Source organism: Carcharhinus amblyrhynchos, chromosome 17, assembly GCF_965287045.1.
Source record: "Carcharhinus amblyrhynchos chromosome 17, sCarAmb.v2.hapA, whole genome shotgun sequence".
Classification (NCBI taxonomy): Eukaryota; Metazoa; Chordata; class Chondrichthyes; order Carcharhiniformes; family Carcharhinidae; genus Carcharhinus; species Carcharhinus amblyrhynchos.
Genome location: NC_137340.1, coordinates 47,874,407 through 47,900,030, shown reverse-complemented (window position 1 = coordinate 47,900,030; position 25,624 = coordinate 47,874,407). Strand labels below are relative to the sequence as shown.

Below are 25,624 nucleotides of genomic sequence, written 5' to 3'. Positions count from 1 at the left end.
CTGGAAAACTCCAGCCCACATCTCCAGATTAAATCACAGTTCTTCAAAATGATTAATTTAGGGGCCAAACATTTCCATTTCTTCCTGTAATCAGAAACCAAAATTGAACGTACTTTGTCCAGTTGAAGTGACCTGACTCTATCTTCAAATATGATCAATGAACACAAGTAATAGGAACTGGAGTAGGTCATTTGGCCTTTTGAGTGTACTGCACTCTTCAATTAGATCGCAACAGATGTGCCACCTCAATTTAACCTCCCTGTAATATCCCTATGTCCCTTACTTCCCTCTCCACCAAGAATCTATTCATCTATCTTTAATGACTGAGTATCCATAGTTCTTTACGATAAAGAATTTCAACACTGAAGTGAGGAAATTTCCCATTCTCAGTCCTAAATGATTGATGTCTTATCTAAGACCGAGACCCTTTGCTTTGGATTTCCCTGTCAGGCACCTTAAGTACAGCAAGAAGGCTCACAACACCAGTTTAAAGTCCAACAGGACAGTATTTGTTGGCTAGCAGGCTCCAGAAATTGACTATCTCAATAGTCAACTTCAGTCCAACGCCAGCATCTCCACATCAAGGCACCTTAAGAATAGCCGGAAAATTCTGGCCAACTTTTCTTTCATGACCCCATACTGGCTGCTTAACATGATTTTCTAAATGCCCATAATCATGTCCTAATAATAGATTCTAGCATTTACCTCCTGTTGATGTTGGGCTAACTGCCCAATATTTCTCTGTTTTCTCTCTCAAAGTTCTTTACCTTCCAAAGATAGGTCTCCTTACATTTAACCAGTTACAATTGCATCTTCTGCCTACTCAATAATTCAGGAATGTGAATTTACCAGTGTTATGGCATTGTTCAATTTGATTAATAGAAAAAAATTCTTCAGTGTCATTACACTTTGATCTGATTTCACTGACATCTTCATCCAGAGTACTCGAACAAAATTTCCCACTTTTCTATTGTATTGTGTTGATAAGATGCAGGCAAGATGTGCCAAATACCAGCATACCTAAAACAAAAATTGGATTATTTTTGGGATGCCAACTTAAGATCAGAGTCCAAATTCAATATTCTAAGCTGCAAGGTGAATATCATAAGGAACACCACAGAATAAAAGAGCACAAGCAGAGTGGCAGAGACAGATAACAAAAGAGCATGTGGAGACACATGATAAAACGGCTTGAGGAGAGTAGCTTCGACACAGAATTAAAGACTGTGGGGAAAATGGAGAGACAGGATAAAAACATGGGGAGAGCAGAGCGACAGGATAAAAGAGCGTGAGAAGAACAGAAAGACAGGATAAAAGAGCATGAGGAGAGCAGAGAGACATGACAAAAGAGCATGAGGAGAGTGGAGAGACAAGATAAAAGAGTGTGAGGAGAGCGCAGAGACAGGATAAAACAGCATGAGGAGAGCAGAGAGGCAGGAAAAAAGAGCATGAGGAGAGCAGAGAGACAGGATAAAAGAGCGTGAGTAGAGCGGAGAGACAGGATAGAACAGCGTGAGACGAACAGAGAGACAGGATAAAACAGCACGAGGGGAGCAGAGAGACAGGTTAAGAAAGCATGAGAGAGTGGAGAGACAGGATAAAAGAGCGTGACAAGAATGACAAAGATGTAGGATTAACGTGTTTGCAGAGGCACAGGATAAATAAGCACGAAGAGTATGGCAGAGACAGAAGTGCAGGAGAGCGACAGCAGCACATGGTAAGGGCATGATGAGAGACAGACTCAATTCCAGAATTAGAACAGATACAGAGCTCTGAGGAGGAGTAATTGGCAGTGGGGGTTTGTTAGGGAATTCCCATGTTAACAGCACCCTGCTCCTGACAAAATGTCTAGAATGTGATTTGTCATAACCAACACCTTGTTGCGTCAGAGAGACAAATATAAGACCTCACAGGAACAACACACATGTTCCAAGCACTGGCACCTGCCCAATTAAGTAAGGGACTTCAAAGGTATGCGTATTACAGAAGCTAACAGACAACCGCCTACTCTGCTCTGTGATCGACATCAATATAACCCTAATGTAGTGACAGCAACAGAAACAACGCTGCAGTGAAATCAACACTCAGGCACTCAAAAACCCTCAGAACAGAGCTCTATTCAACCACCACCTCACTGCCAACCTTATGACTCCCGACAACCAGTGATGTAGAGTGTCCACAGTGTCTGGTCAACTCACAAGTCTTCCACAATCAGCACTTACAAAGAGACACTTGGTCACTTAACCAGAAAATATCAAAACTGGTTTGATTAGAACGACAAGGAGATCCAGGAGCTGATAAGCCACAAATGCAAGGGATTTCTGAATCTGAAATAGCAAATCAACTTGAGAATAAGAAAGCAGCTTTACAGACGGCTGAAGGCTGAGCTACAGCAAAAGCCCATGACCCAAAAAACAGGTGGAGGGTGGAGACAGCACAGGAGATATAGCTGGCAGCTGATAGCCATAACGTGTGAGGATTTTTTTGAGCGCAATCAAAATCACAGATGGCCCAAGTACCCAAAGCCCGAACCCACCAAAAATGGAGAGGTGCTCATCAAGAACAGGGAGGCTGTCAGTATCTGCCAGAAGGAGCACTTTGAAGATCAACAGAGACACTTGGTGAAATATCCCAATGTACTGGCTCTAGTGAGAAACATAGAAAATAGGTGCAGGAGTAGGTCATTCGGCCCTTTGATCCTGCTCCACCATTCAATATAATCATGGCTGATCATGAACTTTCAGTATGCCGCTCCCACTTTCTTTCCATAAGCCAATGTCCCTTAGCCGCAAGCATCCAGCTCTCTCTTGACAGAAAACCTACTCCCTACTGCAAAGCCAGTTTTTCTCACCAGATTATGCAGCACTTAGAGTAATAAGATGTTGCTGGTGTCTCAGACACCTCTATGCTGGTGGGATGGGTGGATTGCCAGCTCTACGGAGTTCGGGTATCCTTTATCAAATAGAAAAAAAATCTTGATGAATTGTCCATTTTGTATAGGTATATAGCCCTGATCAATATCAGAATTCAAACTTGACAGCCAAATATGTCACATAAGAACATAAGAAATAGGAGCAGGAGTAGGCCATCTAGCCCTTCGAGCCTGCCCCGCCATTCAATAAGATCACGGCTGATCTGACATGAATATGTCAATAATTGGGCCTGTTACTGAACTGAAATCAGAACTTAAATGCTTCACATCAGATTTTTTTTTATTAGACATTTAAACTTATATCCAAAACTTGTCTGCGGGTAGCCTGGAGAATTTTAAATGAAAACATTAGAAACTGTTGTAATTCAAAACTGTATAAAAAACTGCAACCTCCATGATTAAAATCACTACTTGTCTGCGATCTTATATCCTTTAATAGTAGCTAAGTCCACCAGTGCTTTCACAGAATTGTTAGAGGAGGCTATTTAGCTCATCGAGCTGCACCAGCTCTCATTCCTCCCATTCCATCTGCCTAGATAACAAAAATGGCCATAATCTAAAATGGAATCTATTAGTGATAAAGTAATTTTGGATGATGAAAGGACTCAAGTTTCTTCTAAGTTTTAACTATTTACAATTTAAAAATTCCTTTGCCTTTTAAGACAAGAAATTATTTAGTGTCATACTTTGTTTTATAATGCGCCTTTGAAGCATCTTGGGATGTTTCACTACTTGAAAGGCACCATATCATTGTAAGTTGCTGTTGTATGTTAATCCTGGACAGGTCAACTTGATGGATCTCAAGTGGGAGCAGCAACAAACAGACTGGTCTCAGGTCATATTAGTTGTTAAGAAATGTGAAATCTGGTTTTATTTCCTGTTCATGCCAACTCGCTCATTCCTTACTGAACTAAAACAAAGGGCCTATCTGGCTTTGACTGGTCTAGCTCCACTTGTACCATTGGATGTGGCGTCAGGTCTCTCCAATGTCAGGATCTGACATTCACTTCAAATGCATGACACTTTCCAACAAAAAGCACCAATGATCTTAAATATATTTTGGACATGCATAAAAATTAGGATCAGGAGGAGGAACCGGCTTGAGGCCAGATGGCTGCTCCACCATTTAATATGGTCATGGCTGATATAATTAGTCATATTCTAATATTTTACATCTACAGCAGTGCAATGTAACTTAAAAACTTGGGGAACATTTTGGATATTTATGTAAATTCTGGAAGAATGGATTAGGTAGGGCCAATAACTGGATTTTATACAGTTTGAAGGTGCTGGAGTTGGATCTCTACACAATGGCAACAAGCAGGAGAAACGACAACAGCATCATGGGCTGGATCAGTTGACCTGGCTGATTGTCTCTTGAGCATCAGGGTTCTTGAATAACCAAGCTGCTCTTGTTGAATATGTCATTTGCAATCATTACTTTCTAATTTCTAATGGGATAAAGATCACACATTTTGCTTCTGCTTTCAGAGCACATTTTAACCACACTTTTCTCCCAATAGATGCAGTTTCACAACTCAAATAAAGAACTTATCTTCCTTCACTAATCTTGAGCAATGCATTTTTAAACTATTAATATCCTACTTTACTTACAAATGCAAGCTTTACATATGAATCCTCATTCCTTAAGAAATCTTTTACCCTCATGTTTTCTGTTAAGCAAACACATTCCATGTCTAATCACATTTCATGTATGGCATTCATCATTATTAGTTTTCTCACTATTGCAGATCTGCCCTCATTTTACTTGCTATAGCCTGCTGTTGAAACATATATTCCCATCTATCTGAAGTCTCCATATTCAAGGCAATGTTAAATTCTTTTGATTCAATGTTTAATCAGCATCTACCAAAGGTTTCTGTTCTTGAAGAATTCACAAGTAAATTTGTTTTAAAAAGAAAATGTACCATATTATCAGTTTTTGGACAATGTCTTTTGAATTTATCTAATAATCAATTAAAAGACTCACCCTTTTCCCATTCCTCTTCTGGAATTTGAAATATCAAGCAATAACTGGAGGTTTGGACCAAGTTATTTTCCCCCTTGAAATATTTTCCCCCTCACTTGATTTAATTTGTCTAAATTTCTCATTAAATTATAAATTAGATTTCCACAATTTCCTGAATTCCCTCACATCACAAAACTAAACTCACAAAACTAAACTGACTCACATCAACAAAACTAAATGCGTAAAATCTACTTATAATTGTAGAATGATGCTTGCATGAGAGGTTTGGATCTATTTATAATCATAGACTGATACTTGCATGAGAGGTTTAGATAGCTCCCCAGTGAAATAAGGCACTAATTAAAGCAAACACCCGTTTAACCCATTATTACACAGATCAATGCAAGGTGTCACAGTTGAATGTGCGAAGTTCCAGGCATTTTGCCTCAGTTTGCTTGATGCCCCTTTTGTTTTCCTCTGGTTTTACATGAATGCTCAGGTATCAGTTATTGGTCTAAACCAGAACAGTTGCACAGGTACATTTAAAGAATAGGACACAACCTGTGGTACAACCTATTTCATAACAAGAGGTTTATCCACGTGTTAACCACATGATTTTCCAAAACCAACAAAGCTACGCTCTCTTCCTATGGTGTATAGAATGTTTAAAAGAAGAATTAATTTTTCTTTTCCACAATAATTTTCCACAAAGAGCAAAGATGTGCATCTAGTATTTTTACGACAATGTTTTGAAAAGTTTTTGCATATGGAACTAGTTGAACACTGCATATTTCATTTACCCTAAGACCATCCTCTTTAAAAAAAAGATGGAGCTAGATTCAATTATTATTCCACCCGCGAATGTTTTCAAGATCCTATATAGCACAAGTAAACACTCACTATATAAATCTGTTTCATCCAAGATTTCTGATTTGATAATTTCTTCAATTACATCCTCTAGTGTGACGATACCTAGCACCTCGTAAAATGGATCCCCTTCTCCTTCATTGTTCACTCTCTGTACTATTGCCAGATGAGATTTACCTACAAGGATGGAGGGAAGAAAGAAAGATTAACATAAACCAAAGTGATTTTTGAGGCATGATAAAACATGAAGCATATGCACACGTCAAGGATTAAGTTTACTCAAATACAGATAAAAACATGCTCTTATACAAATTCATTATTTCATAAATCTTCATTCATCAATAAAAATTATCTGAGCAAGAAAAAAGATGATAATCATTGAGAAATAAGTAGCTAGGATAGATTTAAAATATAAAAGCAAATTACTGATGCTGGAATCTGAAACCAAAAGAAAAAATGCTGGAAAATTCCAGGCCTGGCAGCATCTGCAAGGAAAGAAAAGAGGTGACATTTCGAGTCCAGATGGCCCTTTGACAAAAAGGCTCATCTGGACTCAAAATGTCAGCTCTTTTCTCTAGATTTTAAAATATGGTACTTTTACATAAGAAATGATTAAGCAATAGGAGTTAAATTGAAACCACTTTCTAACATATTCTTACTGCATTTGTGAAGGGATGATAAAATGTGAAACGTAGCATATGCATACCCATGTGAAGAAATATTAGAATACTTTTATACAAATTCAACAAAACGCAACCCAATTCATTGACAGGATATTGGGAAGGGAATAAAATCCAGAATTGGTTAAAAATGAGATAAAAAATTATAATGATATGATACAAATCTTGGAAGTATTGTGAGAAGAATAGTGTAGAACTTCAAAAGGACAATGACAAGTTGGTGAAATAGATGAAGAGGAGGCAGATGAATTTCAGTGTGGAAAAATGTAAGAACAACATTGAGAGACAATACAAAATAAGGATACAATTCTAAAGGGGGTGCAGGAACAGAGAGACCTGAGTTCATATGCGCATAAGTCTTAAAGTTGGCAGGTGAAGTTGAGATGGTTAATAAAGCACATAGTATCCTGGGCTTTATTAAAAGGGGCATAGGATACATAGAATACAAGAGGATGGAGATTATGTTGAAGTAGTGCAAGATTATACTCCAACTGAGGCTGATGTTTAGTTATGGGTGCCTGCCAGAAGGATGTGAAGAGAGTAAAGGAAAGATTCATGAGGGATGAAGAACTTAAGTTGAGACTGTTTTCCTTGGAGAAAAAGAGACTGAGAGGAGATTTGAGTTGTTCAAAATAATGAAAGATGTTGACAGAGTAGATAGGGAGCTATGCAGACTGACTTATGAAAGAATCAGGTGCAAGAAGCCACAGTTATAAATTAATTGGCCACAGATAAAAACAAAAGCATTTCATTCAGCAAATCGTTCGGGTCTGGAATACACTGCTCGAGAGTGTGATGAAGGGAGGTTCAATTGAAGCAAGGGTAATTAGACTGTTATCTGAAAGGGATGAATATGCAGGATAATGGAGAGATGGCAGAGGAATAGCAATAAGTAAGCTGCTCACTTGGAGTGCCACTGCAGATACAATAGGTCAAGTAACCTGTCTGCAGTATAACAATTCTGTAATTCCATAATAAATATAAGGAGAACTATTTGAGTTCCTTTATTTAACTAATGCCTCTAGTATCAGGGTACATCCAATGACCTGTGGGAAATAAAAGAATAAGCGGTCGTGATCCTAAAAATTATATTTCAGGGCACTAGATTACAGAATCCCTACAGTGCAGAAAGAGGCCATTCAGCCAATTAATTCTGCACAAACTTTCCGAAGAGCATCCCACCCAGGCCCTCCCCTCCACCCTATCCTCATGCATTTAGCAACTAATTTTCACATCTTTTGACACTAAGGGGCAATTTAGCATGGCCAGTCCACGTAACCTGCACACCTCTGGATTCTGGGAGGATACCGGAGCACCTGGAAGAAACCCATGGAGACACGAGAAAAACGTACAAACGTCGCACAGACAAGAACCCACTGTGCTGCTCGATTGAGAATGTAAATCAGTGATGAGCAACCTGGGCTAATGAGTGAACCGCACAAGTGGCCTCCTTCAGCTCAGTGAACCACGATTGAAATCAAGCTCGTTCACTAACCATGACCCCATGAATAAGATTAAATTCATTCAATACATGCTGAATATTTCATAGCGAGTTACAGAAAATGCTTAATTATTTATATACTATTTGAACTATCAACTTCAAATGGTAAAAACTAACGAATTATTGACATTTTGAATTCAGAGGAAGCACGTGACTCTCTGTCAATGTTGTGTGCACAGTAAAAAGTCTGACAACACCAGGTTTTAGTCCAACCGATTTATTTGATAGTAAACTCACAAGCTTTTGAGGGGACTCCCTCTTCGTCAGGAAAGCTGGCACATCCACATCATGTTGTGTGCAATCAGCATGCACCTTACTTCACTTGCCCTTGTTTTACATGTGTATCACCTCATTCATATCAACAGGAAATGAACTATGCAGACTGAAATCAGCAGGATGAGGCAACCTTGCGTATGGGCAATGTTCAACAAAATGTCTATGGGTGGTCCTCCGCATGAGGCACAATGCCTCCAGGCCACAGGTTACCCACCACTAATAGAAGTGATCTGGAGGATTAGAGTAGCTAACGTAATATTCATTTTCAGTCGCAGGTAACTTTACTATTTACAGGTCAGTTAGCTTAACATGTGAGGGAACATTTTGCAATATTTAATTTAAAATGAAATAATACAATAATTGAATGGAGAAAATAATAAGAAGCAGCCAGTACAGATTCAGAAAGGAATATAATGCTTAGCAAATCTGAAAGAGTTCTTTGAGGACGTGACAGATATGGTGGAACAGAGAAACACAATGACAGTGGAATATAAATATTTTGAGAAACCTTTGACAAGACGCCATGTAGGAAAAAAGCTTATGTGGAATTAGAGGGTTGTGAGGCTGGAAGAAATTACAGAAATTGAGACGGGCAAGGGCATTAAAGGATTTAAAAACGAGGATAGCAATTTTAAAATCAAGACATTGGATCTGTAAGCACGCAGGTGGTAGGGAAATGGGGTTTGATGCATGTTAGGAGTAGCAGAGATTTGGATGACCTCAAGTCACAGTGGTTAGCACTGCTGCCTCACAGTACCAGGAACCCGGTTCAATTCTGGTCTCGGATGACTGTCTGTGTGGAGTTTGCACAATCTTCCCTTGCCTGCGTGGATTTCTCTCAGGTGCTCTGGTTTTCTCCCACACTCCAAGGATGTGTGGGTTAGGTTGATTGGCCATGCTAAATTGCCCCGGAGATAGGCTGGGCGGAATTGTTGTTGGTACAAGTTTGATTAGCCGAATGGTCTCCTTCTGCACTGTAGGGATTCTACGACTTACAAAGGATAGCACCTAATAAACTAGCCCACAGTATGTTGTAATTGCTGAAAAAGGACAAGTCATTCAAACTTTTTGGCCTACATTCAGGACAATTTGCAAGAATACCAAATGGAAAGGGAGCAACAATTTGTGAACACAAGACAAAAAGTTTTGATGTGTGTTCTTTTTCAGCAATGCTCCCAACAAATGACAATGTTGCAATTGTCGAATCTAGAAGTAACAAAGGCACCAATTGAGGATTTTGACAGCAAACTTACTGAATGGAAATAGGTGATTTCACTAATGACACAAATACAAGGACAGAAGCTCGCCTTGTCATCAAATCAGACATCAAGATTGAATAGACCAGCTTAATCTTAGATAGCTATAGGATGCAGTCAGTAGCTAGTGAATGGAGCAGGGACAGAAATCAAACACTTCTGACTTCCCAATATTTAACTGAGGAAATGTCTTCTCATCCAGTAATTGATGTCACATAAGCAGTCTAATACTAAAGCAATTGTGGAGGAGTCAGGAGAGGTGATGCTGAGGTTGAGCTGGGTGTGATCAATGTACACATGAAAACTAATGCTGTGCCTTCAGATGGTGTCACTAAGGGGCAGAATGTAGATGAGAAATAGGATGGGGCCACAGATAGATTTCTTTGGGGGGGAGTTGGGGGGAATGTATTGTGGGGGAGGATTTCCAGAGGTAACGGTGCAGGAACAGGAAGACAAATCATTGCAAGAGATTCTCTGACTACGATTAGATAGATAAAGATGGAGCTATGGGAGAGCACTGCCACACAGCTGGACAATGTGAAAAAGTGTTGGAGCAGGATAGTGTGATCAATTAGGTCAAAGGGTGAAACAAATGAGGAAGAAGTTTACCTTTGTCACAATCATGTAGAATGTCACTTGTGCCTTTGATATGAGTTGCGACGATAGTATGGAAATGCATAAACCTTATTGAAAAGATGTCCAGGAATTAGCTGCATGTAAAATGATTGCGCTGTGACATATGACATAAGAGTAAAAGATGAAGGAGATGCAGAGCAGAGCACTGGAGAATTGTGGTGGTGAGTTTGCAGAGGATAAACACCAGTAAGGATTTGGGCCAAAATGCTGGTTTCTGTGTTGAATTTTTAATGATTGGATTCAACAATCATTTTGGTTGAACCGAAACTGTTTCAATCTCATAAACAGAATAAATTACCTGGATTAAAAATTGGATTATCAATTAATTCAACGTAATGCTAACATTTTGGGCACATTTGGTGTTCAGTTTATGGGTTCCACTCCTTCATTTAACAATCTAACAAATTACAAGTTAGAGTGAGTTGCTACATTTCATAATTACATAAATGTTTAAATTGATATTTTCTTGGACAAATTGTGCAATTAGAAGAGTTCCTAAAAATTTCCACTAAGTTTCATTGCATGGTCATTATTCACTTGAGGGTCAGCTACAATATTTTATAATTTCCAATATTTTATAGTTTCCAATAACAGCAATAATTTTATAACCTACATAGGTGAAATATTTTGAGATGTACATTGATTACATTTTTTTAACCCAATGTAAAAAGTACAACGTTGTGGCCATTTTCACAAGTGGTAAAAATCACTACAACAAATATTTTTGCAGCTTCACAATTTTAATGATCACTCTGAAAACATCCCAACTGGCATTTCTCTGCTACAAAGGACAGTAAAGTAGGGTCAATTGTAAATGCTGCTCATGGCAGTAAACAAGTAAAAGCATGTTAAACTCACCATAACTTTCATGGCAAGTAAGTGATCAATATCTGTATGGAAATAGGAGTTTCATCGCAATACAGTATTGATCCAGCATCCACAGCCTTTTGTAAATTGCATTTTTACAAAATTATACTCATGCCGCATTGACAGTTGTTATTTTTTACTTGGATACACTGTATATTTACATCTATTAGTATCCAGAAATGATAAATGACAAAGCATGGTCAGCAGGTTATAATTTACTGTAGCCATTTTATTAAGGTTGAATTAGGTGACTGAATTCTTAACTGAAATTTCAAATTTCCTAACTGAAATTTCAAATTAAAAAAAATTTGTGTTCATATAAAATCCTTCACTTCCTTGGGACATCCCAAATGTTCCACAACCAATAAAATTACTTTTGAAGAGCATCACTGTTACATAGCAAAGATGGAAGACAATTTGCACACAAAATCTCAATGAGATAAATAACCAGTTAATCTGATTTGGCAGCATTGGTTAAGAGATGAATGTTGGCCAAGAAACCAGAAAATAAATCTCTTGCTCTTCCCAATAGTGTGACTGCGCCTTTTATATCTGACTTTGCAACTGTTGCTAGAGAGGTAGTGCTTGGTAGACCAATGGGACTGAAGGTAGACAAGTCCCCGGGACCAGATGGAATGCATTCCAGGGTTCTAAAAGAAATGGCAGAAGTAATAGCAGATGCCTTAGTAATTATTTATCCAAATTCGCTGGACTCTGGGGAAGTGCCGGCGGATTGGAAAACAACTACTGTTACATCGCTGTTTAAAAAAGATAGCAGACAAAAGGCAGGGAACTACAGGCCGGTTAGCTTAACATCCGTAGTTGGAAAAATGCTAGGATCCATCATTAAAAAAGAAATGGCAGGACATCTAGAAAAGAACGGTTCAATCAAACAGACGCAGCATGGATTCGTGAGGGGGACGTCATGTTTAACAAATTTACTGGATTTTTATGAAGATGTGACTAGTGCAGTAGACAGAGGGGAACCGATGGATGTGGTGTTTTTAGATATCCAGAAGGCATTTGATAAGGTGCCTCATAAAAGGTTGCTGCAGAAGGTTAGGGTACACGGAGTTGGGGGTAAATTGTTAGCGTGGATTGAGGATTGGCTATCTAACAGGAAGCAGAGAGTTAGAATCAATGGATGCTTTTCTGGTTGGAGTTGGTGACTAGTGGCGTGCCGCAGGGATCGGTGCTGGGGCCTCAACTGTTTACCATATACACAGATGATCTGGAGGAGGGGGCTAAGTGTAGGGTAACAAAATTTGCTGATGACATGAAGGTGAGTGGAAAAGCGAATTGCATGGAGGACGCAGAAAGTCTGCAGAGAGCTCTGGATAGGCTGAGTGAGTGGGCAAGGAGTATAACAGATGGAGTATAATGTTAGCAAATGTGAGGTTATCCACTTTGGTAGAAATAATAGTGGGAAGGAATATTATTTAAAGGGTGAAAAGTTGCAGCATGCTACTGTGCAGAGGGACCTGGGGGTCCTTGTGCACGAATTGCAAAAACTCAGTTTGCAGGTGCAGCAGGTGATCAAGAAGGCGAATGGAATGTTGGCCTTTATCGCGAGGGGGATAGAATATAAAAGCAGGGAAGTCTTGCTGCAACTGTACGAGGCACTGGTGAGGCCGCAACTGGAGTACTGTGTGCAGTTTTGGTCCTCTTATTTGCGAAAGGATATATTGGCCTTGGAGGGAGTACAGAGAAGGTTCACCAGGCTGATACCAGAGATGAGGGGGTTAGCTTATGAGGAGAGATTAAATAGACTGGGCCTGTACTCGTTGGAGTTTAGAAGGCTGAGGGGGGATCTTATAGAGACTTACAAGGTAATGAAGGGGCTAGATAGGGTAGAGGTAGAGAGATTCTTTCTGCTTAGAAAGGAAACCAGAACTAGAGGGCACAGCCTCAAAGTAAGGGGGTGGGGGGGGGCAGTTTAGAACAGAGTTGAGGAGGAACTTCTTCACTCAAAGGATGGTGAATCTCTGGAATTCTCTGCCCACTGAAGTGGTGGAGGCTACCTCGTTGAATATATTTAAGTCACGGGTAGATAGATTTCTGTCAGACAAGGGAATTAAGGGTTATGGGGAAAAGGCAGGAAAGTGGAACTGATCCACTTCAGATCAGCCATGATCTTATTGAATGGCGGGGCAGGCTCGAAGGGCTAGATGGCCGACTCCTGCTCCTATTTCTTATGTTCTTATGTTCTAAGCCAGTCTGCTTTCTTCTCATCTAAAAGTCCCCATTTCCAAGAAATGCAGCATTACCTCAGTACATCAATGAAGAGGCAGCCTTGATCATATATTTATTCAAGACTTGAAGTGACATTACCACTGAGCTTATTAAACATATTATTTAAAAGCTGTTCTCTCAATTATGAGTAAAAGTGGTGTCATCAATGTTATCACACTGGGATTTATCTAGTGCTGTGTTTATATAATGAGAAATTTAATTGTTCATCTTTTTCTGAAAATTTGCTAAAGAACACATGAAATGCAGCAGGCTTTAACCTTGTGCACATGCATCTCAAACAGTTATATGTAGTTTCACGTATCAATCTGGTTGACACTAGGCAGGCTACAGAAAAAAAAGCTAAAAAATTAAAAGTATCAGTGGCTACCTTTTCACATTTCATTCAGGCATTATAATGCTTGATCATTAAAAAAAAAACTTTTGTCTGCCATTATTTAGGATATTTTGTAAAAATGCAGGTGTGTGTGTGATTGCCAGCCACAAGGTAAATTTTGTGACAGTCAAATATAACCCCGAAAAGTATACTTAAAGATGCACAAGCATTGCAGACATTAGACCTTAGTTTTCAAAGGACACTTTGGCTCACCAAGCCTGTGCTGACACAGATGCTTCTTGAATCTAATATTTTCTTGCTTCCAAGTGGTCCCTATCCCTCTATTCCCTACCTATTCATGTATCTATCCAGATGCCTCCTGAACGTTGATACAGAATTTGCTTCCACCACCTCCTCCGGCAGCGCGTTCCAGGCATTCACCACCCTCTGTGGGAAAAACTTGCCCCCCACCCCCCTCACTTTCAACCTACGTCCTTGAGCAATTGACCTTTCAGCCCTGGGGAAAAGAGTCTGACTTTATTGAAGTCTGTCATAATCTTGTAATCCTCTATTAGATCTCCCCTCAGCCTTCACCAATGAAAATAATCCAAATTTGTTCAACCTTTCTTCATCGTCCATGTTCATAGCCCATAGTTCATAACATGTAGTCAAACTGAATACACAACAAATTAATCAGACATGCCAGTTAAACATATTGCACACCACAACCAAGGCTTTTCAAAATAATGTAAATAGGTAGAGTTGTATTTAGGAAGTCCAAATCTATGCAACAACATGCTATCAAGAGGGAGAACACAGTTCACATCTCAATTTTAACTGGCATTTACACTTGGCTTCTTCATTGGGAGTTAAGAGCAACATACACCTGAAGTATAGAGATGTTCAAGTGCTGAACTATATATAATACCTGCATGCAAAGGGAAAGATTACAAACAGTTATTTCCATGTTCCAAAAATAAAAAAGCATTAAATAATAATGTTGAGCAGAAATTTACTTAAGACTACACATTCCTTTTATTATTCAGAATCCCCAAAATTAAATATTACAATGTTTGGCTTACAAATAGCCACAATATAAATCATTGTAACCAAGAGATTACAAACTTGAAATTAGAAATCTTGCTTCAATCTATTTGTGTGCATCATAACAAATTTTAATAAATACCAGATTCTGATTATACATATATAGTGAAACAATACCATGCCTCTTAATTTCAATAACGTCATCAGTCATTAGGTCTGCCAAAGTCTTCACATATCCGCAGTATAGATTTGTAGCAGAAGAAGCACCAGGTGGCTTGTGTACTTGAAACTAGTGTACTCACATTTAAGCATTATTACTGAAATTGTGGAAATAAGTTATCTGGGATTTTTAATCCATTTAAAAGTGGGTTCTACTCCAAAGCCACCATGAATAGTAAAGAGTGGATTTGTGAACACTAGGCTTCACAACTGGACTGAAACTTCACAATTTCACACTGAAACGCTTGTACCAATGTGCAAGTTGCAATTATCATCCATTTTCGAAATGGATGATAATTTTTCCAATAAACTACAATATAAATATTTCTATATTATGCAGTATTGTGGAAAATTATCAGAATACATCTTTTTACAGTCATATTGTGCCATTTTATTACTGTCTGGAGCTTCACAATTTAATGCACAATACAGTCAATTTTTTGGAACAAAGTTGTCTCTACTTTCTAAAATGTGTTTCATCCCAATGTCTTCAGAATCCAACAGGCTAATAAAAAATAAAATCAAAGGATTATTACATATCTAAATTCTCACAATAACAGTGACAGGGTGAAAAAAAAAGACCTGCTTTTAATTACATGCCTGGCCACCTGTGTCACACCAAACATTCACAATGGTTTATTTTTCATAAGAATGGTAATGTGCAAGCTACATCAATAAAGGAATGAACATTTTTCAATTTGCAATACTAACACTGAAATCAATAAAAGGAAAAAGGGGACACTCAGGAGACAGCTTATCTCTGCCACTCTATTATAATTGCGTAGCTCTTCCTTGCGGCTTTTCCCCACCTGATTAATTAAAGGCAAAATCACTTTAGTCCCAGTTGACCATAGGCTGCTCTCCCCTTTGAGGGTGAGAGTTGACTGGTGGTGATTTAACCTGAGGATCAGGCATGCCTTCATGAATAATCTCAGCAGATACAAGAACTGAACTCGCAATGTTGGCGTCACTCTGCATCACTAACCAGCTGTCCTGCCAGTGAGCTAAGCTAACTGCCCCCCAACTATGAAACTGAAAAAAGGATTTTTTTTATTAAGAGCTACATCTCATGGAGAAGGCTTCACACCAAACCACACTCAACAACCTGCTGTGAAAACTCTGCTCACATTTTGATAGTTGTGCTGATTTCCACCTCAGCAACCAAGACAATCCACAAGATTCTAAAACAATCAACTACAGTCTAAGCAAAACAACATTCTGAACACAAAGTCAGCTTACCCTATCTCCCAACATTAACAGGTCCTTTAAAAATTCCAGGATCTAGATTCGGATCTTCAACAAAAACTAATCAGTTCTTCCTTAGGTCATAACCTGTGTACTAATTTTAGTTGAGATCTGTCCATTAATTTGAGATAAATTGTTTACAAACAGACTAACAAACTGGTGAGAAAACATTACCTTAATAAATCTTCAGTGGGAGAGGTGATAACAAGGCATATAATTAGTCATTATGATTCTAGTGAAACTGCACCTCATGGTACTAAGCATCTTTACACAATGATTACGGTGTTCTATCCGTCAAAGTTGATTTTGATGGAATTTTGCCCAAATGCCTGCAGACTTGGCTTCAAGGATACCTCTTGTTTGAGCCAGATCCTCCACTGGATCTGGAGGATATAATTGAGGCATTAATGATGGAACTTTTTATGTTGTTAATGCACAGTTTAGTTTTCACTACAGTACAGAAGCATGGTGACAACGACTGCTCTGTTCACGAGGACCTTTGTTTACTTGGGAGACTTTGCTGTCAACACTAACTGCCGTAGTTTGTAGAATGCAGAAAGCGAATTGGGCTTTGGATCTCTTCATCAATGGTGCCCTTTTGAGAAAGGTAGCTGTTACATTATGAAGAGAGAGAGAGCTAAGATTTTACCTGTTAAAAACCTGTTTAAAATAAGTTTAAAGCACTTTACTCTTTGTAGAACTGTTTAAAGCATTTATTTATTGTATTTACTGCTTTAAGAATTCTGAGGGTGTGGTGAAAAGACATTTGTGGACCAGCCTGCTTTAAATCAGCACCAGGTTTAAAAGGAGGCCTGGTGTAGACAGCGGGCAGCGTCTGAGCGGGCAGCGGAGTGAGTGGGAAGCAGAGTGAGTTAATAGGGCTTAATATCAACAAGGGCTTGGAGGAAAAAAGGCCAGGTGAGTTTGTTTGAAAAAAAAACAAGGAAAAAAAATTTTTTCAAAACTACTACAGCAAGAAACAAGGAAAAAAAATTTTTTTTTCCCCATAAAAAATTACAGTGAATAATGGAGGGGCATGTGATGTGTGGTTTCTGTATGATGTGGGAACTGGCGGACCCCAGGGTCCTTCCCAGTGACCATGTCTGCAGTAAGTGCAGGTTGTTGGAGGAGCTCCAGCTCAAGGTGGATGAGCTGGCCTCTGAGCTACAGACACTGAGGCTCATCAGGGGGAGAGAGGGTGCCCCTAGACTGGCTAAATCTAAGGGTCAGGGACAAAAGGGGGCTGCTGGGAGGAGGAGGAAGGGGGGTGAGGAGCGGAGGCCTCAGCCTCTCAATCTGCATAACAGGTTTGAGGTTCTTGCTTCCAGTCTGGAAGAGGACAAGGCAGGTGAGGTTGGTGAGCAAACTGCACACGGTACAGTGATGCAGCAGGACATAGGCAAAGAGAAGGGGAAAAGGAACGTAGTAGTGATTGGAGATAGTGGGGTGAAGAGTATTGACACTGTCCTTTGTCACAATGACAAAGTGCACAGAAGGGTGTGTTGTCTGCCTGGTGCTCGGGTACAGGATGTTGCAGCTGGGCTGCAGAGGAACCTGGAGTGGGAGGGTGAGAACCCGGTCGTTGTAGTACATGTGGGTGCCGGCGACGTAGGCAAAGTGCGGACTGAGGATCTGGGGAGGGAGTATGAGAAGCTGGGGATGGAATTAAAAAGTAGAACCGACAAGGTGGTCGTCTCTGGGCTACTGCCTGAACTGAGTGCAGACGGGCGTAGGGTTGACAGGATAAAGGAAGTGAATGGGTGGCTCAGGGATTGGTGTGGGAGGAATGGGTTCGAATTTATGGGGCATTGGCACCAGTATTGGGGTAGGTGGGACTTGTTCGGGCGGGATGGGGTTGGTCTGAATCGTGCTGGGACCAGAGTGTTGGCGAATCAAGTAAAGAGGACTGTAGACAGGGCTTTAAACTAATTAGGGGGGGGAGGGAGCGAGGGTAGGTGACGCTATGAGGTCTAAAGTTAAGGATAGGGTACAGGTAAGGGAAGAGGCCGAGGATGTCCCAATTGGTGGCGTTACGGCAAATAGGGTCCAGGTGAAGGCTGGGATGAAAGCGCTTTATCTGAATGCACGAAGCATTCGGAATAAAGTGGATGAGCTGGTGGCGCAGATCGACACAAATGGATACGATCTGGTGGCCATTACAGAGACGTGGCTGCAAGGTGACAGGGACTGGGAGATGAATGTACAGGGCTATCAAGTGTTTAGGAAGGATAGGCAGGAGGAAAGAGGGGGTGGCGTAGCTCTGCTGATTAAGGATAGTATCAAGGTGGTAGCAAGGGATGATATCGGAGCCAAAGAGCAGAACGTGGAATCGTTGTGGGTGGAGATTAGGAACAGCAAAGGGAGGAAGACGCTGGTGGGTGTCGTCTATAGGCCCCCAAATAATGATCTGGAGGTGGGGCGGGCTGTTAACACGCAAATAAGTGCGGCGTGCAGGAATGGGACGGCAGTAGTTATGGGAGATTTCAATCTGCATATTGATTGGTCGACCCATGTTGGACGAGGTGGGCTCGAGGAGGAGTTCTTGGAATGCTGCCGGGATAATTTCCTTGAACAGTGTGTGTTGGAGCCGACGAGGGAGCGAGCTATCTTGGATCTGGTGCTATGTAATGAGGCGGGTAGAATTAGGGATCTTGCGGTGAAGGATCCTCTTGGAGAGAGTGATCATTGTATGGTGGAGTTTCTGGTGCAGATGGAGGAGGAGAAAGTGGGTTCCCGGACACGCGTCCTTTGTTTGAATAGAGGGGAGTATGGTAGGATGAGAGAAGAATTGGCAAATGTGGACTGGGGGAGTGCGTTGGAAGGTAGGTCTGCTGAGGAGCAGTGGAGGATCTTTAAGGAGATCTTTCTTGGTGCTCAGCAGAAATTTATTCCGATGGTTAAAAAGGACAGTAGGAAGAGAGGTAATAAGCCGTGGATAACGAAGGAGGTGAAGGAAAGTGTTAAATTAAAAGCGGAGGAATTTAGAGTAGCTAAGAGCAGTGGGCGAGAAGAGGATTGGGAAAGGTTTAAATGTCAACAAAGATTGACAAAGAAGTTGATAAAGGAGGGTAGGAGAAGCTATGAGGCTGGGCTAGCACTTAATATAAAAAAGGATAGCAAGAGTTTTTATAAATATATAAAGAGGAAGAGGCTGGCTAGGGTGAACGTTGGTCCTTTAGAGGATGAGAAAGGGGAGCTAGTGGTAGGGGATGGGGATATGGCTAAGGTCTTGAATAACTTTTTTGTTTCTGTCTTCACGGAGGAGGACGTGAATAATTTGCCGGGTGTTAGAGATGGAAAGGTGGTAGGAATGGAGGGTCTTAATGACATTACTGTTACTAGAGAGGTGGTGCTCGACAGACTGGAGGGGCTGATTGTGGACAAGTCCCCAGGACCGGATGGAATGCATCCGAGGGTTCTGAAAGAAATGGCGGAGGTTATAGTGGATGCCTTGGTGGTTATTTTCCAGACGTCGCTGGATTCCGGGGAAGTGCCGGAAGATTGGAAAACGGCTAATGTTACGCCGTTGTTTAAGAAGGGTGCCAGGCAAAAGGCGGGGAATTATAGGCCGGTTAGTTTAACGTCTGTGGTAGGTAAAATGTTAGAATCCGTCATTAAGGAGGAAATTGCGAGGCATCTTGAAGGGAATTGCTTGATAGGGCGGACGCAACACGGTTTCATTAAAGGGAAGTCGTGTCTGACAAATTTACTGGAGTTCTATGAGGATGTGTCTAGGGCAGTGGATAGAGGTGAGCCGGTGGATGTGGTCTTTCTGGATTTTCAGAAGGCATTTGACAAGGTACCTCACAAGAGGTTATTGCAGAAGGTCAGGGGACATGGAGTTGGGGGTAGGGTGTTAGTGTGGATAGAGGATTGGTTGTCAAATAGGAGGCAGAGAGTGGGGGTCAATGGGTGCTATTCGGATTGGCGGTTGGTGACTAGTGGGGTGCCCCAGGGGTCGGAGTTGGGGCCTCAGCTATTTACCATTTATATAGATGATCTGGAGGAGGGAACCGAGTGCAGGGTGTCAAAATTTGCTGATGACACCAAGATTGGGGGAAAGGCAAATTGTGCGAAGGGTGTGGAGAGTCTGCAGAAGGATCTAGATAGGCTGGGCGAATGGGCCAGGAAATGGCAAATGGAATTTAATGTTGGCAAGTGCGAGGTGGTCCACTTTGGTAGGAAGAATGGTAGGAAGGACTATTACTTACGTGGCGAAAAACTGCAGCAGGCGACGGTGCAGAGGGACCTCGGGGTCCTTGTGCATGAGTCGCAAAAACCCAGCCTGCAGGTGCAGCAGGTGGTCAGGAAGGCGAATGGGATGCTGGCCTTCATAGCGAGGGGGATTGAATATAAAAGTAGGGAGGTCTTGCTGCAGCTGTATAGGGCATTGGTGAGGCCGCAGCTGGAGTACTGTGTGCAGTTTTGGGCGCTGCACCTGCGCAAGGATATTTTGGCCCTGGAGGGAGTGCAGAGGAGGTTTACTAGGCTGATACCGGAGTTGAGGGGATTGAGCTATGAGGAGAGGCTGAATAAACTAGGCTTGTACTCGTTAGAGTTTAGAAGAATGAGGGGAGATCTCATTGAGACGTATAAGATGATGAATGGGATGGATAGGATAGAGGTGGAGAGACTCTTCCCGCTCAAAAAAGACAGTAGGACTAGGGGGCACAGCCTCAAGATAAAGGGGAGGCGGTTTAGAACGGAGTTGAGGAGGAACTTCTTCACTCAAAGGGTGGTGAATCTCTGGAATTCTCTGCCCGTTGAAGTGGTGGAGGCTGCCTCGCTAAATATTTTTAAGAAGCGGGTTGATGGGTTCTTGATAAGAGAGGGGATTAAGGGTTATGGGGAGAGGGCGGGAAAGTGGAACTGAGCCACAACAGATCAGCCATGATCTTATTGAATGGCGGGGCAGGCTCGAAGGGCTAGATGGCCTACTCCTGCTCCTATTTCTTATGTTCTTATGTTCTTATGTTCAGAGTCTCTCCAACATACACGGGAAATGGAAAATTGGCCAATCAGATGTGGATTGATAAATGAATTTTGGTTTGGCAACGTTCAAGGGCAGGCTATGTTTTTTGCATGCAGATTCAAGGAGATTAAGAGTGGCTTACAAAGCCAATGCAGAATGACCAATGACACTGCAGTCGCCTGCAAACTGTAAAACATGTATATTCAAGGTAGTAGTTTAGTTTTGGCACAGAGGTGCCATGTTTATAGAGTTTTCCATCTAGACAGTATTTGATACTAACACCATAGGGCAATTGATCTTTGATGAGATGAATAGCATCTGTTAGATGCGAATAGTATTGGGGCTACTACATAACTTTGTTTAAACCCAGTCCAGGCGTTAGTTTCAGATCTCCCAATTAAGAGAGTGGTGATCATATAATCATGAAGCAATTGCGTGGTGAGTACCAATACAAGTGGAGATGTTACATATCACCATCACCAGGCAATTGCGTGGTGAGTACCAATACAAGTGGAGATGTTACATATCACCATCACCAGGCAATTGCCATGGGTAGATAGGAAAGGGGCTAGTAGACAAAAGTATCAAGACATATTTTCTGGGAAAATAGTCTAACATTTCAAAACGTGGCACACACTTTCATTTAGTTCAGATATTTTGTTACAATTCAGTACAGGGATATCTAAACAATTTTTTTTATTATTGTTCTTTCATGGGATGTGAGCGTTGCTGGCTAGGCCAGGATTGATTGTCCAGCCCCAATTGCCCTCGGGAAGGTGTTGAGGTGCCTTCTTGGAACTGCAGTAGTCCACGTGGTGTAGATATACCCACAGTGTGCTAGGAAGGAAATTCCAGTTGACCCAGCAACTGTGAAGAATAGCGATATAGCTCCACGTAAGGATGGTGAGTGACTTGGCAAGGGAACTTGCAGGTGGCAGTACATCTGCTGCCCATGTCCTTCTAGGCTGATAGAGGTCGCTGGTTTGAAAAGTGCTGTTGAGAGAGTGTTGGTGAGTTGCTCAGTGCATCTTGTAGGTAGTACATACTGCTGTCATTGTGCAACACAGGTGGACAGTGTGGATTTTGAATGTGGTGAATTGAGTGCCAGTAAAGTAGGCTACTTTGTCCTGAATGGTGTTGAGCTTTTTGACTATAGAAAGAGTATAATCTTGAACTATTTTCTTGTATTTCATTAAACCTTGCAAAGGAAGGAAGACAGTAAAAATTTGGGCAGTTAACCTCTAACTTGTCTCAATCGAGGCACAGTGAGAAAATATTTCCCTGTGCCATGCTTAACAAATGTATTAATTCTTTCAGATACACTAATACAATAACACAACAGAGAAAACATTCCCCCCAAGCAGTTAGTAAACGAGATTAGAGGATGCTGGGAAAGTGAGATTATTTTACTTCCACAAAAATCATTATAGAAGATGTGCTCAGAGATGAAGATTAAAATAGCATTTCTAATGATGCTCTACTTTTGCAATGTACTGTTCTGCCCTGTTGTTTCCCACGAACACAGCTGTCAAGATTCTGATGTCAGAATCCAAACATATTAAATTAGATCAGCAAGTCCAAATTTGTGACCAAATCTATTCAATACATAGAACAATTTAGTCATCAAAAAGAAAATTTAACATCTGGTTTCCCAGGAATATGACGGTCTTTTAAATTTCCTTCAGGTACAGCATGGCTGAAGTTAAATAAATGTTTCCCATTCACAGCTTGTGATCATTTAGAATGAATTTTCCAAAGCAACTTTAAAACCACAGAGGCTAATATTAGAGTTCAAATGAACTTTCCATTCCATTACAGTGATATTCTCACCAAAGCGGCGACTGCTTAATCTGATAGTTTTAGAGCAAGGCATTTGAATACAGATGGAGCATAGTTCAAATACCAGCCAGTCTGCCCTGATGAATCTATCTGAAGTAGACTAGTTAGATCTACACCAAATTTAGATTTTTTTATATATATAAGCAAACTGCAAGACCCTTACAAGTTATTTTCCCATAACTTATATATGCAACATACATATCCCAATGTTTAAAGAATGTCTAATAAAAACAGTGGACAAACTATAAATATAATCTTAAGTTTCCATTCTTGTCTTCCACAGACCCTTTCCAAATGTAGTTTTCTACAGAACAGTTTTAGCAATTTTAGATATCTGCCAAAATTCCACAGACACTAGCAAACACTCTTTCCTGGCTTCCATATTAAACCCTCTGGCATCTACTGTTGGTAACTAGCAATGCATTTAATACCTTGCCAAAAACTAAAGAGAAACTTATACAGACTAGTAAATAGTGCTTGGGGTTTAAATCCAATCTACAAAATGGAAATCTCTGATTAATCATGGAAACATAAGAAATAGGAGCAGAAGTAAATCGCATGGCCCTATGTGACAGCTCTGTCATTCAATACAATCATGGCTGATCTTGGGCTTCAACTCCACTTCCCTGTCCATTCCCCATATCCTGAAACTCCCTGAGACACCAAATCAATCTTAAATGCTTCAATGATGGAGCATCCACAATGCTCTGGGGCAGAGAACTTTAAAGATTTAAAACCCACTGAGTGAAGTAATTTCCCGGCATCTGAGTCCAAGATGTCTTAACCTGAGATGTATCCATGTTTTAGATTCCTTGACCAGCGGAAACACTCTCTTAACGTCTACACTATCATGGTCCTTCAAATGCCAGAGAAAGCAGACCCAATTCACTCAGCCTCGATGCTCTCCCAGCTTCGGGATCAATTTAGTGAAACTTCACTGTACTGTTTTCAATGCAAGTATATCCTTTCTTAAATGTGGAAATCAAAATTGCACAGGTTATCCTAATGTAGTCTCATCATATCCCCGTACAACTTAGCAAGACATCTTCATTAATGTACCCCAATCCCCTAGCAATAAAAGTCAAAATCAGTGTCTCTAAAAGGATAAACACAATACCAACATTTTAAAAAATTATATAACGCTTAACCCCTTTGAATTTTCATACTAGAAACATCTTTGGATTTGAGAGAGGGCTTAAAGTGGTAGAACCTTTAACAGAAGCTTTTTCAGGAGCTGGTGCAGACATAACGGGCCAAATAGCCTCCATCTGTGCTGTAAAATTCTATGACTCCATAAAACAATGACGACAACTAGTCTGTTACAGCAGAGGTGCTCAAACTGGAGGTCTATGAAGGGTCTCCAATGGGTCTGTGGAGCTGGAAGATGCCACAATACCAGCAAACACTGGATGGAAAGGAGCAGCCGACAAATTTCAAAAATAATTACAGCAAGGAAATACGCCAGACCGGTTTGCCTATCAGCATCCAGTGATCCAAGAAGCTTTTCTCCAATTGGCACATTTGATTTTTTTTCATCTCACTGTTGCTAGGCAGAAAGCCCAGAGCCAGCAGTTAGGATTGATTCTGAGAATGGAGCCAGCAGCAAAAAGAAGTGGCAAGTAATGCTGAGTGACATGTCTATTGGAGGCTGCTGTGAGGGAATGCAGGTCAGGTTAGGGACTCTGTGAATGGCCGGGGGGGGCTGAGTGTGCGTGAGAGAGAGGGGGCCTGAGCGTGTGTGAGAGAGGGGGGGCCTGAGCGTGGGTGAGAGAGAGGGGCTGAGTGTGTGTAAAAGAGAGGGGGTAAGTGTGTGAGAGAGCGGGGTGGTGAGCGCATGCAAGATGGGAGTGTGAGTGTATGTGAGAGAGAAGGGGAGTGAGTATGCGTGAGAGGGGGTGAGTATGGGTGTGAGGAGTGGGTGGGCAGTGAGTGTGCTTGAAAGAGAAGGGGTGAATTATACCAGATTACCCACTGCTAAAGTGGGTACTACTTTCAGGGGTTAATGTTAACAAGCCACGAGAGATTGGTTTGCCCAGGGATTAATGAGGGGCCCACCCAGCTGGCGAGTATTTGTGACTGTGTATTTCTTCCTCAAGCTGGACTTGCTTACATTCAACTTCTGTGTTCGCACCTATTTTGCAGCAAAAAAAGGTCATCGACATCATGGGAATGCTTGGAGCTCCCAGATGCTCCTGGGAAATCACTTGGGATTCCGTGGTTCAAAAATTTGGGAAACCCTGTTACAGCATCATGAAATTCAATTCATTCCAGATATAATTAAAGGCACTGGTATTGTGACACGATTTAGTACCAATGTTGCTACTAGCACTGGCAAATTAGAGCATTACTGCAACATTTTGGAAAAATCGTTGCATAAAGTACCAAAGAACATAAAAATACTAATTTGTTCTCATTTTACTAATCCAAGACAAAGAAAAGGGACTTTTGAAAAAGATTGATCAAGAAGAGTCTGTGTATTTGACATTTGATTTCTGGTCTCTGAGTTGCATTGTAATTTGTGGAACTTCTGAAACAATGTCACTAAAAACATGCTTGTGGGTCTTGCGGCAAGTAATGAGGAGAAAAAAACATATCTATGTAATCAGATCTCCCTAACGCGAGCATTAAGCAATGAGTGGAGAATGCAAACAGGAAAGGCAAGAGAATACAATTTAGGGATCAAAAGACTTTGTATTATTGATGGAGAAGTTCAGAAGACCTAATAATCTCATTGTAGAGTTAAAATAAACACTCT

The 25,624-nt window shown here is 40.9% G+C and overlaps 1 protein-coding gene across 2 annotated transcripts in view; it reads right to left on the bottom strand.

Annotated features, from left to right (window-relative positions):
• The window catches only part of LOC145354499 (metal transporter CNNM2-like), a 281,922-nt gene that overhangs the window by 85,666 nt on the left and 170,632 nt on the right, over positions 1–25,624 (bottom strand). For both annotated transcript variants that reach the window (XM_080205921.1, XM_080205923.1), the window contains one exon: positions 5,802–5,945. In XM_080205921.1, coding sequence (XP_080062047.1) covers positions 5,802–5,945 — 144 coding nt within the window. The remainder of the gene's footprint in view (positions 1–5,801; positions 5,946–25,624) is intronic.